This window comes from Podarcis cretensis (assembly GCF_951804945.1).
Source record: "Podarcis cretensis genome assembly, chromosome: 6".
NCBI lineage: Eukaryota > Metazoa > Chordata > Lepidosauria > Squamata > Lacertidae > Podarcis > Podarcis cretensis.
In genome coordinates, this window is record NC_137175.1 from 47,806,031 (window position 1) to 47,824,900 (window position 18,870).

Below are 18,870 nucleotides of genomic sequence, written 5' to 3' on the forward strand. Positions count from 1 at the left end.
GGAGTACTAGGAAAGATAGGAAACACTCATGGTATGATGATTGGGGGGGGGAGGGGGGGTTCCAAACCAGTACATAAGACTGCCTACCGGTGAAGGGCATGTGTAACAGTGCAGATTGGAGAACAACCACTATTAAAACAGTTTTTAATGTTTTAACACATTAATCCCTCCAATTAATTTGCTAAAACTCCGATCTGGATCTGATAAGGACAGATGAACCATCAGAGGACAAGTGAACTACTGCATAATTATGCACATTCAGTGAAAATGACTAAGACACCTGTTATTGAAATATTGCAGGCTTCATCAGATCTTCTAAAGGCAGAGACAACAATAATATTTGACGACTGTCTCCTAAATTACAACTGAATCCTGATCTCTACCTTTGTACAAGAACAAAGGACTTCAACTTCTTTCAGCCTTTTTGGGCATCAGAGCACCTTACTAAAGGAAAGCTTAATGTTTTTACTAAATCGCCCGGTTACATAGCCTGATGTACAAGGACCATCCCAAGCCATCATGTTTAGGTGTTCTCCTCTGGCTTTCCTATCTTCATTTTGGCTCCAGATGCACTAGGTCTCCTCCTGTACTGTTACCTGCCCCCATCCTCAGTCTGGAGCTTAACATTATCTTGAACAATTGATTTCAAAGATTGTTATCTGAACAATATGGTGAACTACATGAGATACACCAAATGATGGCAGTCTCATGTATCATGCAGAGCCTGAGAGGGCAGGGGTCCACCTTAAGAATCTGAAGAACACTCAGAGGGTCAGTGCCACCTAATGGCAACAGCCCAAGAAGTAGAACTGCACTATGTAGATCCTTTGAACAACCAGTCACTATGATCCCATTACTTCCTGTAGAGCACTCCTAGGTTATCCCAAAAGGCACTTCAGGGCTCTCTGCGTCCAAGCTTCAGAAAGATAAAGCTCCAAAGTATATTACGCCACTAGCTAAACACTTACATTTTACAATTCTCTGCTTGCAGCAACTTCCTAAGCTTTCATTAATCAAAGTCTTGAGAGTGAGAAGTAGGGAAAGAATCTGAAAAAGCAGGGCTCCTTTCACAGTATTAACTATGGTATCCTAATAATGCTATTAACAGTGATTTCTTTCTTACTACCAAGTAGAATGCAGTTACATAAATCTCACAAGGAATCATCTTTAGCTCTCTTGACAATGCTTGTAAAAAAGCGTAACATTCCCCAAATCTGAAGTTTAGAAGGGGGGAAAAGCTCAATACTTTAGGATTACTATTTTAGTACCAACAGTAAAGTGCAGCAGCTTTTGAGGCCATTGTTGGGTTGAAAAAATTGCTATCCAAAAGGCTTTTGAACTAAGTATACAACACACTAGTGACAATTAAGGCAATACAGGTTTTGCCCTCCTATAGGATAAGCTTCTGAGAATTTGGTCTACCTCATACTAGTTATTGCTCTGTTTCCTTAGCCCTTAGAATTGTGCTGTACCTTTGCACAGCACTTGCAAAACAGAAGATACAAAAAAACCCAAACCACAATTATGTTATACTCTACAATGTAAATAAAAGCTTGCACTCTCCTTCTTGAAGTAACAGTCTTAGGAATTTTAACTAAAGCGAGAATAACCTATTTCTGCAATAAAATCTGCAAAGGCAGGCTCATAAGTGCCATTTGTGGAAGTTTTCAATGCATAAATCCATTTAAATGTAAACACTGTGCATAATGATGTTATTTTGCACTCTTCTCAAGAGTTCACAGGCCTCAGATAATGTTTATGAAGCATAGGAGAAAAAACTTGTGCTGACAGGAAAGAATGAAGGTTCAGGAATAGTTTTGTTGTGAGTCACTACTTTCCTGCTTTCATGTATGAAGGTATTGCTCCTCGAGCTGTCAGGCCTTCAAATCGCTTGTAGGTATAATTTATAAAGACCCAGTCTTTGTTCTTGTAGTCTGTCTCTGGATGGTTGCTTGTGGTCACTGATTTTAAAAAAGAATATAGAGGTATTACGTTATTAATAATAACTAAGGAGTTTAAGAGAACACAACTTTGCATTAAAAACGTTTTAGGAAAACCCTGGACTCCTTCAGTTTATTTTAAAAGTGCAAAAAGTTTCAGTTAGAATTACAGACAGCCAAATGTAAAGACACCTCAAAGTAGCCTCTACAAATCTATTCTGCAATCTGCAGCCAAGTCATCATTCTCCATGCTACTGAAAGCCCTGAACATGTCTAGCATATGCTAAAGTGGCAAAGAAAGTTAGGGAAAGAACCTACTTTGAGAAGCTTCCTCTCAAAGACAATTTTATTCATTAAAATATTTTGCTCTGGGTTAAACCAAACCTGTGACACTTTCATGTCACTTTTGTAAGTTTTTCCAGATTTGTATTACCAGAGAATGCTTCAAAATTATCAATAAAGAGGGAAAAAATTATTTAACAATACCAGAAGCAGAAAAAAGCCCAAAATTAAATTAGGTCACTAGACATTTTTGGCCACAATGTAACACAGAGTTAACCATGAGTACATGCAGTTAACTGTGATGGCTTACCTGGCTATATTGGATTTTGGACTGTGCTTCTAACATTAGACAAAACCCTTTCAGCAGGTCAAGCTCAAACATAATGGAAGTGAGAGCATGAGGATTTGCAAAACTGAGCCTGTAGTAGACTATGAACTATTTTATATACCTACTTTTGAGAGAGAGATTAAAGCTAAAACTCTACATAAAAAAGAAATAAAATTCGAAGTGGAAATATCTACCTGCTGGTTTAAGGATATCAGATTCCGGAAATTCATCAAAGTTTGAAGTATCGTCAATACTTTTGATTTCTATGGATATTGCCGCTGGTCTCTCCCTATTAAGAATTGTTCTCAATTAGAGTTTATAATGCAAGTAAGTACCAAGAATCAAAATCTATGTCAGAGGTGCTTCTGAAGTTCAAACTTTGCCTTGAATTAGAAAAACTTAAAGAACAGTGTCCTAGAAGAAATAAAACTTTGTACCTGATATGCTCCCAGTCAACAGCTTCAAAAAAGGGGTTTGTTTTGATTTCTTCAACACCTGGGGCACCGATTCGGTGCTCCCATTCACAGCAAAATCTGCACAGACAAAAAAGGCAGCATAGAATATTCAAAAAGTGGGGAAACAAACTACTAAGTGGGAAAGGGAACAACTGACAGTAAAACAAATACAATTCAAAGTAAATGCAATTTTTTTCCAATGGAAGCCTCTAGAGCAGGTCTCCATATATTGGAAGAAAAAAACCTTAGTATCTGTGTGGGGTTAATGAGCATTGTTTTTAAAGCCATTTCACATTATTTCCCCGTCCTCCAAAACACTGGGAGCAGTGCAATAGCTGCATTACTCTGATTTTCCTCCAGGCATCTGGTCATAAGGTACCATGTTCCCCTTCCTAAGCCCTCTGTGCATTACTGAGAAGTTGTGAGGCTCCAGAACATTTTTATGCCATATTAATCAATTCTGTGTCTCTTCCAGTGAGATATGGACTGCTTAATACCACTTGTTATGATACATGTTTCCCCAATGTTTCATTATCTGGCAATGTAATAAATTGCAAGAATGTCAATGCTTTGTTCCTTTTTTTCCTGTTCTGTTTAACATGCTTCTGCTTCCAGGCATATCAAGCAGAATACTCTCTTTTGAATTTCTGTGCAACACAAGAGTTCAGACACTCACTTAATATTTTCCAGTGCACAGAACATTAGGAGCTAGGGAAAAGGTACCCCTGCCCGTACGGGCCAGTCTTGACAGACTCTGGGGTTGTGCGCCCATCTCACTTAAGAGGCCAGGGGCCAGCGCTGTCCGGAGACACTTCCGGGTCACGTGGCCAGCGTGACATCGCTGAGCTAGGGAAAGGTTGCCTCTAAAACTCGGATTCAAGGAAGTTTAGAATCTGCACAAGTCTCTCTCGCTCTACCCTGATTTTTGCTGGAGGTTCAACATAAGGGAGAATGACCATCCTCTTCTGCAACATACACAATACATTAAGGGAATAAATTTCTCGCTTTATGCAGCTGGCCAAGGAAGCTGGAGGCAGCACAGGAGAGGTTCCCACATTCCTGAAAACCCACCATGAAGTAGCAATGGTGCTGTGGATGCTGAGGGGTTCCTTGCAGGTACCTAGGCTAAAGCATTTGCCCAAGTTATGTGCTCTCTGGGGCAGGCAACTGTTGCAAGTGCTTACAAAAAGGAATAAAGTTAAGAAGCAGTATGAAATAAGGAGAGAGCAGGGATGAAATAAGGAGAGAGCCTAAGCAAAACTAATACTCCTGAATGATAGTGTGCTACCTACACAATTTTTAAAATATGGAAGCCTAACTCTTATTTTTGTAAGATCACAAAGTGCTAGCCCAAACTTGCAGACTGAATGTTGAGAAATCTTGTATCTGATGACAGCAGATAATGATCTGGTACCTTAGAATAAGATCCTTGGCTCTCTCTGAGATGGGAACTTCTGGAGGGAATATTAGGGTCTCTTTCCAATTCATCACCTTCTTGTAAGTTTCTTGGGGAGTCTCTGAACAGAAAGGAGGGTAACCTGAGAAAGTTATGAAAGTTATGATTAGTGATTAATGAAGTCCATGTGCAGCTATCATCTTCTACCTTCTTAAATTTATTTTAAGGTCAAGCACCACAATTGTATATAAAAATCCAGCTAAAAGTAGCCAAGCAGAAGAAAAGCAGTATTATATATAACATATTATTTAGAAGCTAGGTGAGGGGCAATGATCCACAATATAATTTTTTTTTATTCTTAGATACATGAATGGTTGTTTCTTACCAATTAGCATCTCATACATGATGACCCCAAGTGACCACCAGTCGCAAAGCTTATTGTAGCCTGTTTGCATAAAGACCTCTGGAGCAATATAATCTGGAGTTCCCACTGTAGAGAAGGCCTGTAATGAAACATCATCTGTTACACATTTTCTGTTGTATCTTATCAATGAGCACAGGGAATACCCAGAAAAAATATGTGGAACAACGACTTCTTCAGTCAATGAACAAGTCTGCAAACAAATTTGTTTGTGTCTCAACTTCAGGCTGCTGGAGGGCAATGTGATACTCTGGCCATAAAATTTGATGCCATAAAATTATTATTTGAGCGATCTAAACCAAGGATGGGGAACCTCTAGCCCATAGCTGTCAACGTCTCCCTTTTTTAAAGGGAAAGTTCCTTATTCCGAATAGGATTCCTTGCAAGAAAAGGGAAAAGTTGACAGCTATGCTCTCGCCTGCAGGCCAAATGTGTTTCTCCCCCCACCCAGGTCTCCCCATTTGGCCTGCCAGGCTGTTTTGGGAAAGTCAAAATTATATAAAATGTCAGCTGTGAGGCGAGTAAGGGTGGGCCTTCAAAGGAGCTTAAAGTGAGCTCTCAATTGTTCCTTTTTATGACGCAAGGAGTGCTCCCAACCAAATGCATCTTGCTCAAGTTGGAGGAAGCAGTGCTACTCTTTGCAAGCCTCCCCATACTCCCCCTTTGAACCCCTGACATCTGGAGTATAAAACAGTCATGTGGCTTTTAAGCCTCCCTTAAAAAACCCTCCAACATCACTTGGGAACTCTGAACAAGTAATTTTGACAGGAGGGAGACACAACTTGCCTATCAATCGTGTGCCATAGTGATGACATGTGACTGACAGTTGGGCGATCCCACCTGCCAAATTTGGCCTGCAAAATAAATCCTGATAAAGATCAGGCTTGTGGAGCCAAAACGTTTCTCTACCCCTGATCTAAGCCTTCAATTACAACTCTATGGTTCTATTTCCCTAGATGAGAACAAGTGGCAGAGACGAAACAAGTATGCATTACATACTGATTTCTCTGCAGGATCTTCAAGGTCTTAAACACAAACTATGACATGATCTCTACACAGAGGGAAGAATCTCTAGACAGAGCAATACCTACCAGCTGCCGCCTGTTTCTTTTCCAAGTTTCTGCTTTCCTTTTGGAGTTCATATTCTGAAAAGCTAAAGATAGAAAACAGGTAGTATTACCTTTGTGTTTAATGGCTCTTGTTTCAATGAAGTGTTGATGAAGCTTACATTTTTGTACAATAGTTCCCTACTTTTAACATATTCCCCTGAATCCCAGTATGCTCCCTCTCCCCACCCAATACAACCCAGAAATGTGCATGTGTGCATGAGAGGGTGAGTATGTGAAAGAGAACTAGAATAGCCCAGTAAAAATAAATAAAAGTTATATGTGACTGACAGCAAGATGAAAGTTCAGCATTCATTTGATTACATTTCCAAAAATGGCTCCATATTTATTAAAGTGGATGTGTATTATTCCTTCTAGTTACAGACAATTTATTCTTTGGTGGCTACACTTAAAATCTTCAGTAGGTATCTATCTTGCTTTGCAATTTTGCAAAAGCAGTATTTTGAGGTCTCCCTCAGATATCATTTAGCAGCAGTCATTCCATCAAGCTGCAGCAGAGGGATGAGCCTACAGAGTCACTTCATCAAGTCCGTTGAGATTGCCAGTGACATTTGGCTCCCCCCTCAACTGTTTATATTCAAGCTGGTCATTATAAGAACTCTGTGTAATTTTAAGAACTGATTATCAAACTTGCTTGTTTTCTTCTCCCCTCCTCGTCCCATTTATCATTTTGATTCCTGTCTTTAAGACTGCAAGCCTATCAATATTTCTGCCAGGCAACAAGCTCAAAAGAAGTTTTAGATACAACACAACTTACTGAAGTCACTAGGAAGATTGTGGCTCAAATTTCTATAGAACTCTGTTCTGTGTGCTTTCTTAAGTCCAGTGCAGAGACCAAAGTCGGATAGTTTCACATGGCCCTACATGTCAAGAAACAAGCACAAAGTAAGGAGATACAACTCATCCTCATTTTTAAATTTTCTTTATTTAACAAATTTTATATAACATTTTATTGTATCAAAACCTCTAAAGAGTTCAGGTACTGAATATTTGACCATGGTCTTAAAAGCCTGAACTGGCCTTGATCTTAAGACCAGGTTTCTAGAACGATAAAATGACTCTGTCTGACCAACTCATTCAGAGTCTTGGGTAATTGTGGCCAAGAGACCTTGGTGATACATACTGTGCATGAATGGAACCATTCACTTAAGAAATTTTGAGAACATGTACAGGAAGCAGGAGAACAACAACAAAAACTGACAACCAAAATTACATGTCATGACTCTTCTTCAGCACCCAAAGCATGAATGCCAGGAATCCTAACTAGAACTCCATAATTTCTTTCTCTAGTCTGGGTGGTGGTATGGGAAACACATGCTATTGAGGGTTTCGGATTTGATGTAGGTACCTTCTTCTGGCTCATGCATGACATACCACACATTACTGTGGCAACAAGGTCTCTGAGCAGGTCCTTTTTATGCATCTAAGCCATTTCCATCCCTGGGGTTTCCAAAGTAAATTAACACAGCAGTAATAAAATAATATTAGATCTCTGCCTTGTGTGTTTATTTATATTGTTTTCACACCTATGTTTATTACAGAATCATAAAATTGCAGAGTTGGAAGAGAACCAAAGGATCATCTAGTTCAACCCCATTTTTAATTGTATGATTGGAAATCGCCATGTGATATCTGAAAAAGGGGATTAATAAATTAATAATAATAAATATTTTTAATAGTCCCTGAAACAGCTTACAGTAAATAATACTCGTACCTTACTGTCTAACAGGAGATTATCTGGCTTGATATCACGATGAATAAAGCCCAGCTGATGTATTGAATCTATAGCCAGCACAGTCTCTGCTATATAAAACTGAGTTTCTTCTTCTGTTAGGGTATCTTTTTTCATCAATAATGTCATCATATCACCTGTATGTACAGAGAACAGGAAGTGGAGATAAGTTGTATTCAGTTTCTTTGTAATGCCATATCTAGTTGTTCTTTTAGCTTGGCCTAAATTCCAAGATACACCATCTTCTGTTCCAAGTCTCTTTTTCCTCAGAGCTATTTCATTTACTTCTTAAATAGCTACTTAGTCTATTTTCTTTCCTACACAGGCAAGAAAATAGCATCATAGACAGAATTACATTATGTCCTGGAAAATCTGCATGATTTACTCCTTGCAATTGCTGGTAAAGGATTCTGAAATGGCCAAAAGTAGATGTCCATTCCATCATAAATATAGCAGCCTAAAATAGCAGAATGGCCTTTTGAATATGCCCTCAATTTCACCGTTTCCTTCTAACAAGTTCATGTTTCTAATTTCAGCATAAATAAATACAATTTTATCAAATTCCTGCATGAGCCAACCTCAACTTATTTCTGTCAATAACAAGTACAAATGCAAGTCTTGATATAGCTCTGAAAAGTTATTGAGCAGTAAAGTGGATAGGTCATTTGGTCAAAACAGTAATATTCTCCCTCAAAAACTCACACGAACACCCTGACCAATAAACAGTAACGAGTAAAGGTCAACCTGGAGTAGGACTCCTTCACTATCAGTGAATTTCATATGCTCAAAACTGCCTTTCCTATAGTTTGACTATAGTCTATGGGTACATCACTTTAGATTGTGAATTGTTCAATACATGGTAATCAGTGACTAGTGCATTTCAAAATGGGGCATATAACTTGTCATGTAGTCAGCATTCACAATAATATCAAGCAATATTAGATGACACAGAAGTTCAAAATAATTACCTCCAGGCAGAAACTCCATAATTAAGTAGAGGTTCAGCTTATCCTGGAAACTATAGAACATTTTTACAACCCACAAACTGTCTGCCTCCACTAGAATGTCACGTTCTGCTCGAATGTGGCCAACCTGGAGATAAATACATCATTTTTTTTAAAAAAGAAGCAAGTTGTAATTAAAGAAATATTTACACAATATTTGCAAATGTTGTTCATAACCCAAGAGGTCCCCAAACGTAACTAATATTAAAAATAAGTTGCCATTTCAAATTGCAGAATGGTGCATGCCAGAAGCACAGGTGCTGCCCAGTCAAGTGAGTCAAGGTACAGGCAATGGGCTGTATACCCACCCCAACTGTGAACAGGAAATAAAATTTTAAAATGAGCAATTCCCTCCCCTTACCAGCAGCAGCCACTTAGTTAAGTTGGGGCTGCCCTTGGAAAATATTCAGAACTTTCAGTTAATGCAGGATGCTGCTGCTAAAGATTTGACCATCACTACATTTCAGAAACATGTTACCCCTTTGCTATTCTCAGCTGCACTGGTGGTTGGTCTGTTTCTGAATGTAATTCTAGGTTAAAGCCCACAATAACTTAGGACAAGTTGTCTAAAAGCACTTTTTCTTCCCATTGAGTCTCTCTGCCCTCCGATATCTAGCAAAGCCCTTTTATGCATTCTGTTGCCTTAAGAAGTGCGTTACCACCCACTATACAAGACTGCTTTTTGTGTCATGGCACCCGGTATATTAACTCCCTGCCCAGAAAGATTAGGTTTATATCCTGTTCTGCTGGTTTCCTGTTGTTTGAAAACCTTTCTAGCAAGCCCTTGTTTTTAAGCTTCTGTGTTTTTTGGCGTTTGTTGCTGCTATTTTACTGATACTGGCATTGGCCTGGTTTGTAAATTACAGTATGTCAAATTATGGCTAAGTGTGAATGAGGGAGTGTGTGAGTATTGAGAGGAAAGATCATGACCCCTTTGCTCCTCTCCTGGTCCTGCTGCTGTGCTATTCAGAGCTAAGCCATAGTTTGGCTTAGGGCTATGTCCAAACCCAGGCCCACAGTTTCCAGACAAATGAGCTGCAGGCCATGTTTGTTCTTGGCTTACCACTTGTGGTTTGTGGAGTGAGACAAACCCTGAGCAATGCTAATTCAAATTATGAATTGGCTCTGGGTAGTGTGGCAGCAGCAGGACAAGGGAAGAGCAGAGCGGCTACGATTTTTCATCCAAGTTCCCACCTACTTTCTTGTTCATGCTTAGCCATGGATTGACTTAGCAATGCCTTTTGAAATGAGTCATTGGTTTTTATATTTTATAAACTGTCTTTGTATCTCTATTTTAGAAGGAGAAAATGATTATAAATCCCAAAATTATTAAATATTGCTAGTGTGAAAACACTGTATCCACCAGCGCGAGCAAAGGGTTTCTTAATTTGCAGCTGAAGCCTCTAAATAGTTAAGTGCCTTCTGACTACCTCCATGTTGCCTGCATCAAAATTAAATCAGGCATGGGATACAGACAAAAGTGCACTTAGTCACCGAGACACATGCAAGTGGAATTTAAGTCAAAGGCTTAAACAGTTAAGGGAAGAATTCTGAATTTCATTTTCCTTCTATAGCAGCATATTTATACCTGAACACGCATGAAAATTGATCAGGACACATGTATTCAACTTTTGATGCTCAAAACTCTTAAGACAAGACTTACAGCATGATCCCATGAAGGCTTTCTATGAACAAGTCCCAGTAAGACTTACTCTTTAATAACTGTGCATACAACTGTAGTTTTTGCATATTAAATACTAAATGCTCAATTAAATTTAGATAAAGATGGAGAGTTGGAGATACAGGTTCAGAAACATCTCATCCACAAGCTGGAAAAACTTAAAATGAAAGTTACCACATTCCATTTGGTGAGTACAGAGTTTCTTTTTCCTAGAAGGTTCTCTTCTGCCTTCCATGCATTCCATATTTCCCCACAAAATGATAATTTAAGATATCCCATCATGAGTCTAATGGTTCCAGCAGAAAAGAAGAACTCCACATTGCCTGCACGTTCTTACTTTTGACATCTGCATTCTCTCGTTAGGAATCAGTATTTACCTGCTCTTTTTCCAGCATATCTGCTTTCCGTAGTATTTTCATTGCATACACATGCCCTGTATCTTTCTTCTGAACAAGCCGCACCTAGAAGTTGTGCAAAAACAATGCACATATTAAAACCCATTTCAGCCATTTCTTTTAAGGCAAACAGTTACAGAAAGAAGACTTAGAGGAGCAAAGTATATAGAGCCTTCTGTACCTACCAGTGTAGTATAGCTAGTTTTCAGCTGCTATGGAGCATAACACTATCTGGCATTGAGTCAATTATTATTTTTCCTTTCTGGCTAACATTCAGTTCTACCCTTCATAATAAATTAGAGTAAGAGATACGGGAATACATATAACTGAGACAGGCCTAGGGTACACCCAAAATATTTGGATAATGGGTATAAATAAAGCAGAATATTATTACTATAGCACTACAATGGAACAGGGCAACTTAGAAAAGGTGTAGACATAGTATATTAAGAGAGTTAAGTTTGGAAAACAACATTATACCGTTAGCCATTAGACGATTTTCAGAAAAGCCAGTAAGATACTGCTGCTGCTTAGAGCATTACCTGAATTCTGTAAATAACTACATGTAGGAAACAGGTGTTACCAGATAACTGTTAGGGAGCTCAGCATAAAACTACACTTCATTTGGTGTTCAATGTTAACAAATCAACTTTGCCCAATTGTCCATTACCTTAAGAGGATTTTCAAATTACTAACATATTTTTCAGAAGTGTAGAAATTACCTTTATTGATGGGATACTTGCCCTGAAAGCAAACTCTGTGTATTTGCATTTAACAACAGGGTGATAAGATGAACCCACAGCTGTTTGATGGTGTTGGAGGGTCAGAAGTTGGCTGTCTATACTTTTTAGAAGTCTTTTTCATTTTGAACTCTTACCTCTCCAAATGCTCCTCGGCCTATTACTTTTAAAGATTCAAAGTCTTCCAACCCAAGTCTTGTTCTTTTTAGGCGCAGAAACTCTGTTTCCTTTCGGGCATGTGCTGATCTCCTCATTCTTTTCTAGAAGTTGTTAAAAAATGGGGGGGGGGGATTAGTGTCATTTTCTATTAAAGAATAAATAAATCAACAGCTAGACCAGAATCATTCACAGCAAAGGCTTGTTATCTTTACTCTGGTCTTTGATACCTAAAATGTATATTCTTAGGACCCGCCCTTCTTTTTGTGGCTGCATTCCATAACTGTATGTTTTAAAACTATTTTTAATGTTGTATTTTAAATTGTTGTGATCCATCCTGTGACCTTAGTGTAGAGGACAGATAATAACTTTAAATTATTGATGATGGTGATGATGATAATAATAATAATAATAATAATAATAATAATAATACAGGGGTGATGAGAAACAAGCACCAAGAAAGCATGTTTCAGCATATGCAATACCTCTTCATCTTTTAAGCCTTCTTCTTCCATAACTTTTTCTAGCTTCTTCTGTCTGGGAAAATAAAAGAATAAAGTTTTTGAACAAGGTCTCCACAAGTTCATGCATACAACTTCAGCACAGAATAGAGCTGCCAGGAATTGGAACACTGAATTCCAAGGCTTCATTTCTCAATGCACACAACAATCAAGATAATCACCCTGCTTCTGCTTGAACTTCTGCAAAATGAACAGGAAATTTGCTCTTATCGTGCATTTGCATCATACAAATTAAGTCTTTTGTAAAGAAAAGGGGCACGAAACAAGAGCAGAGTTTAATCATTTATAATAAAAAGGACGTACAAACAAACTGATTGCAGGATGAGCAACTTCTGGAAGGTATCAAGACCTGATTTAGATCAACCATCAAATATCTTACTGCCAGGTCAAGGTGTGTCTGTGGTGGGAAAGGGCTCACAGGAGATAGCTGGCAAAAACAGAGGCCACATCATCGCAGCCAATCTAATACCCAATCCATAATGCACAGCACAACTGCATTTGTCACTGGGTGGAACAGTAGAATGTAAAAAGTGGAAAGGACTTCATTTCAAAATGACCTTTGAAACACTATAGAGAGCTTCTTAGACTATAAACTACTTCCATTTCTATGAAAATGATCAGTCTCTTCAATTCTAACCAATCTGTCAGCTTAATAAACCTTTAGTTATTCTGTATATGCAAACAAAAAGCTGGATAAATTTAGGGAGGATATAGAAGGGAGTAGATCTGATGCATTTTAGTAAGGCCTTTCAAGAAAATTGCTCAAAGGCAATGTATTTCAAAAAAACTGAAACACCTTACGATAGAATTCTGAGGCAAGGGTTCCTGTGAGCTTCATTCAGGTGGTCTTCAGAATGTCCACATTAAATTATTGATTTTAAACTGTATTGCTGCTTATTTTATTATATTTTACTGTATTATAATTTGAATTCCATAAAATGCAAATTGTAATACAAAAAATACAATATAAGAAATAAAAAAAACAATAAAAATACAGCATCTACCACAGCACATTACCAATTATACAACAAACAGGAGTGAAACATGAAGCACCCCCCCCCTCAAGATCATCAGCAAACCTGAAGTAGTCCCCCAATATCATCTGGGTTGGGGGAAAAGGAACCACTGTTCTAGGGTACCAGTCAAGCACACACAATCAAATGTACCTCACAGTTAGAACCATAGAATTGTAGAGTTGGAAGGGATCCCAAGGGTCATCTAGTATAACCCACTGCAATGCAGGAATGTTATTCCATGTGAACTGGCAGCATAACCTAACAAAGATTTCATATGGCTGTATGTTATAGTAAAAGACTGGAAGCAGTGACAAGCTATTTCTATAACTGATCTTCTCATTGTTTAGCCTAATAAGCTTTCAACTACAACATCTAGAGAGACGTTGGTGGAGTTTCCCCACCAAGCGAAGGGAAACCAGAGAGGTGTGTTTTTCAGCAGTGGCTTCGCCTTCAAGGACCTATGTTCCAATTGGCATTCAACAGAATGAAGAGAGGGGTGTTTGTTAAATATTTCAAATAAGGGAAAGCTAAATTGGAACAATGGTTTTATGCATTAAACATTTTTTTACGGAGCACATTTGACCACTACTTGTAGCAGGAAGTAGTTAATATATTTTACAGATAAATATAAAATACAATACTTAGAAGGGAATGAAATCCAGGAAGGAGTAAACTGTGTTTAGAGAGGCTGCTTTTGATTATAGTACACAGTAGAGCCAAGTGCATTTCGCAATAAAAACTGTTTATACTGGACACACTGAAATAAAAATAAAACATAACACTAGAGAGAGAAAAACAACTTTCATTCCAGGAAAATGCTGCTACTAGTTTTCATCAAGCATCTGCAACATATGCCTTTCTTGAAATGCACAACAAGAGGATAGCATGGGCACTGAAAAATATCATCATACTAAAATATTTTAACGGCTTTTTGAGGACTTAAAAGTGTTATAAAAACTTTTAGCAGGATAAGATGATCAGCGTATTTGTGGCATCCATTGTTTCTTAAATCTTGATATAAGGAAAATAGCATTACTTCCATTTTCATGAAGCTGGGATATTTACCTCATTTCTCGTTCCTCATGCTGCGCAATCAGATTACTGTAGAAGTTTTCTAATGTCACCTTTGTCATTGTAACTCGCTCCTTGGTGTGGTTGCTCATAGATGAACAAGGTGCTGGGCCAGTCATCGCCATGGTTCCTGGAAGAGAGAAATTAGAAAATATCTGTGATCCTAAACCTTGAAGCAAGAAATCTACACTACATGATGGCTTAAATTTAAATAAAGCAGCCAGTTTAAAAATAAACAAAAGCTTTGCAAAACGCAATATGCCCAAACTGGAAGCTACAAGTGTAAAAGGCCACAATGTTGCAAAACTTCCTGTTTTTCTACATAAGTTATGAACAAGGAGGAAAGAAATGTGATAACTATTAAGTCTCTGAATGACATTTGCAGGTTGCATTACAAATGTCTCTTATTACTTTCATCTCCAGTCAATTAAAATTCTACCAACATGTTTTAAACCAATAATAGTACGTATTTCCATGTAAAAGTATTTACAAACATAGCACAAGCTTCATTTATTTCCTTGGAACTTGCTTGTATTGAGTAAGAGTCAATATCTGCAGGGCTGTCAACAAAGAGTGAGCAAATTTGTTTCTGTTGCTCTAGAGCCTAGGGAAAGGGAATATTGATTACACTTTGGAAAGAATGTCCTGACCATATGAACTGCTAGACAGTGGAACAGGCTGCCACACAAGGTAAAGAACTGTTGGAGGTTTCTAAGGACAAGATGGATGGCCACCTAGTTATTGTAGATAACTAGAGTAGCAGATAATATACCTAAGTAAAGTGGACTAGATGGTTTTTAAACCTTCCAACTAAGATTCTAATCAGTAATTTTCAGTTCAAATTTACTTGGAGATAAGTCCCAGTGATTTCAATGGAGCTTACCTCCAAGCAAGTGTTCATAGACTACAGCCCAAGCAGTATTTTTCCTTGTATGACAGCAGAAACAAAGGTTTCTGTTCCTATTTTCTTCACAGTGTAACTAGCCGACCTAGAACCAATTAGCTCTTACACATTTGCTTTAGTTAACAATTGTAACTGCTTTTAAAATCTTCCCAATTTCATCAGAACTTCTAACCAAACAAAGGTTATATAAAATAATTATTTGAACTAATTAGAGTATTTTGCTCGCATGGCTCTTTGAATGCAATCATTTTACGGTGCACTCCCTTCCAAGAAAAGCTGTACATAATATAAATTATCTCTCTTTGTCATACTAGGCAACTGCAGCTCCTTTTTGCCAGTTGAAATTTCCCATTTAAAAATTATCATCATCCCCAAGGACCAGAGTGTCACTATGGCCCATCTGCAGTGTACCTAGCCTCTCATGCCAGTTACAGGATCATGCCACATGATACAGCCATGGCGTCCCACAAAGTTTGTTATGGGTACCTAGGGCTGTTAGGCAGACCCCCGTTTCTCTTAAGGAGCTACAGTTTTCAGGATCTCTGGGAATTGTAGCTCTGTGCAGGGAATAGGGGTATCCTAACAACTCTTACCATGCTTAACAAACCACAATTGCCAGGATGCTTTTGGGGGGAAACCACAGATGTTTTAAAGTGGCATGGTACAGCTTTAAATGTACAGCACAGGTGGGGCCTACTAGAATTCAAAGCAAAGCCTTCCCCTATGCATCCAAAGCACATTTCCCCCCAAAGAATCCTGGCAACTGCAACTTACCCCTCCCAAAGCTGCAAATTCCCAGCACCCTTAACAAAATATAGTTCCCAGAGCTTTGGAGGCGGGAAGGGGCAAGAATTGTGCTTTTTACATGTAGGGCTTATACAATGTCTTAGAATCCCAGGAGACTTAAGCTGCTCCACTCCTAGGCACATTTACTCGGGAGCAATTCCCTCTCCTCAAGTCAGCAAAAGCCTCACTCGCCAGCAAAAACGACAAGGAGAAGATGAAGAAGGAAAAAGGAGCACGAGGTCCATTTTCCACAGAAGAAGTTTGCGAGGGGGAAGAGGCGAGCAGGTGTAAACAGAGGAAGGAAAGGCAGAGCCAGGCGTCACGCTAAAAACCTAACAGGAATCTATGTGGTCAAGAAGCAGAAAATGGGGGGTTTTTTTAGAGGGGGGAGGCAGGAGACTCAAGAGGAGGAAGAAGAGGAGGAGGAGGAGGAGGACGGGGCAACTTGAGGCGTCTCCCCTCCCCTCTGTGGATGCTACAAAAGTACCTACCTGGCAAGAGGGGGCGGGACAGGATGGCGCCCCGGGAGGCAGCTCAGCCTGAGGGGGGAGGAATAACTTTTGGGTGGGGGGGTTAAGAGCAAACACCGGAGGAAGAGACGCTTACCGGACCCCCTTCTGGGAGCAGCGCCGAGGAGCCCCCGCCGTCCAATGCCTTCCCAGCCGACCAACACGGGAGAGAGACGGGGAGAAGCAGTTCCCAGAGGCCGAGCCCCGCCCCTTGCTCCCCGCTCAGCCGCCCCCACCCCAAAGGAAAGCTGGAGCCCGCGACCGGACAAGCGCCGACTGGAAACTCTGGCACAGCCCGCATGCGCAGAAGAGCTCTTTCTCTCTCTCCCGGCCGCGGCGCCGCCCTCTTCAAGGGGCGAGGCTCGCCTGATGGCCCGCTCCCCGCCCGCAGCCCCAGGAGGCGGGGCGCCGACGCACTTTTGCCTAGCCTCCGGCGCTGCGCATGCGCCGGCTGCCGCTCTAGCGCCTCGGCGAGCGGGCTGGGAAGTTCGTGCTGCTGTGCGCCGCTCCTTCGGCGTATGAGGAAGTCGGCAACTGTTTCCCGGGCGGCGCAAGGTGGCGGCCTCCTCCTCCGCCTCGCCCTCCGCTTGCTTACGCGGAAGTAAACGCGGCACGACGGGCGTTTGCTCCCCACGTTAGGGGAGGTGAAGGGGAGGGTTGCGGGGTTTTAGCGGCTTTGCTGGGAAGTATGTTGGCTTCCGCGCTTAGGATCGCACTGCGCGGGTGTTTTGGACGGTCACCATCGAGCCTGGGTTTACGCACGTTTATTCAGAAGAAAAAAATCTCTGTTTTTAGGACACTCCGCCCACAGAGCTCCCAGTTAGGATGAATCGACGCCTTCATATGTGGAAAGCAAGTCAGGAAGGTTCGTTGGTTCCTCAGGGTGTTTTTCCACAATCCCAAATCCACATAAAGATTGTATTAATTTCAAAAGATCCGAGTTCTTATGCTGTGTTTCAAGAGACAGGAACACGCCTTGTTCCTGATCGTTGTACAGTTCTTCCATTTGGCTTTCCCCTGCTTTTCCAGACATTGGAACTGCACAAATAGGGAAATAGTGATGCTCACTAGTTTTATCAGATCACACCAAAAACGTTTGCTTTTATTGCTTGTATTGTGGCACTGTAAAAACACCATATGCCAGGTTTATTTGGCATACACCTTGTGGACTAGAGCCCACTTTGTCAGACACCTATGCCAAAATAAATCTGTACGTAAAGTGCCAAAGGACTTGTTTTTCCTGCAAGAGGCTAGCCTGGCCACCTCTGTTGAATTTTTAAAAAACAAGAAGTTCTTTAAAACCATTTCCAGAAGAACAAAGGGCAGTATTTTACTTCAGCTCTCCCTTTGTCCTGATGATCTACTGAGACAGACACTTGAGGGAAGGACTCTAGACAATGGATGGATTTATGCAACTAATAGAAGACTGGATATGTGCCATAAGCCGTACTCTGTGTCTACTAACCCTATGAAGAACCTCTGGTCCCTACTCGTTAATATCCATGAATTGAGAAAGTTGATGCCCTAAAGACGAAATTTTGAAATAAGCAACCATCGCTTTGTGGTTAAGCTGAGGTGTGTATATTTGAGACTGCCCGTTGCACATGCACAGTTGACAGCTTCAAGAATAGAAGTTGCGGGAAGCTGCAGGCATGGGAAAACCAAACGGGTACGGTCATATACATAGAGTGAAGACACCCCTGCCCCTTCTCGGATGTAAATGTGACTTGAAGGGGAGTGGGAAGAACAAATTTGCTGTGTTTTAAGCTGCTAATATGTATATAGCCTCTCATGAAAATTCCATTTCTACTTTTAAATCCACTTACAGGATAATATTATAACTCAGATGAACAGTGACAGCAAATTGTACATAGCTGTGGAAGTCCCTGTTGTTGCCAACATAGCTATCCAGTGTTTTTTTCATTTTAATGGCATTTAATATCTTTTCCATTTTATTCAAAAATGCATAGCTATTAGCAAAATATAACCTTGCTTTATTTTATTTAGATTTCCAGCATTAATGATGTACAACATTTTGATAAATTTCATGCAAAAAACATGTATCTTAATGCGTTCTATAACACTGAGGATGGACAGTTTGTTTAAAATGGATCACTGTAAAATATGATCTATCAACATTGTATCATTATCAAAATATTATTTTAAGACAGCTTAAGCATTATATTTAAAGTAACTGAGACCTTGAATATTTTCGGTGACCCGAATAAGAAAGCTATAGCAATACTACATATGTATTTTAGCATTTGTACATATTGTTTAACATATTATTATTAAATATGAAGGACAAAATGTGTTCTTGCCATTTATTACTCCTTTGGAATGCACAAAGGTGGCTTTGTATAACATCTCAGCCCTGCACTTGTTGGCTTGGGAATATTCAATGGG

At 39.8% G+C, this 18,870-nt stretch overlaps 1 protein-coding gene across 1 annotated transcript; it reads right to left on the reverse strand.

The window, feature by feature from the left end:
• Positions 1 to 47: 47 nt before the first annotated feature.
• Positions 48 to 16,690, reverse strand: STK38 (serine/threonine kinase 38). Its single transcript, XM_079980593.1, has 14 exons — positions 16,562 to 16,690; positions 14,260 to 14,395; positions 12,143 to 12,194; positions 11,639 to 11,761; positions 10,744 to 10,827; positions 8,650 to 8,773; positions 7,664 to 7,818; positions 6,707 to 6,809; positions 5,914 to 5,975; positions 4,787 to 4,904; positions 4,420 to 4,543; positions 2,988 to 3,083; positions 2,745 to 2,839; positions 48 to 1,961 (listed from the first exon to the last, which is right to left on the reverse strand). Exons 2-14 carry the CDS (start codon positions 14,388 to 14,390, stop codon positions 1,831 to 1,833), a joined length of 1,398 nt encoding a protein of 465 aa, XP_079836719.1. The 5' UTR covers positions 14,391 to 14,395; positions 16,562 to 16,690; the 3' UTR covers positions 48 to 1,830.
• Between the last annotated feature and the right edge of the window lie 2,180 nt (positions 16,691 to 18,870).

Coding starts and splice junctions, on each gene's coding strand:
- STK38 (XM_079980593.1), bottom strand. CDS start 14,390: ATGGCGATGACTGGCCCAGCACCTTGTTCATCTATGAGCAACCACACC. Junction 10,828..11,638: donor GCCGAGGAGCATTTGGAGAG/GTAAGAGTTCAA, acceptor CACAACTTCTAG/GTGCGGCTTGTTCAGAAGAA. Junction 4,544..4,786: donor CATGTATGAGATGCTAATTG/GTAAGAAACAAC, acceptor TAACTTTCTCAG/GTTACCCTCCTTTCTGTTCA.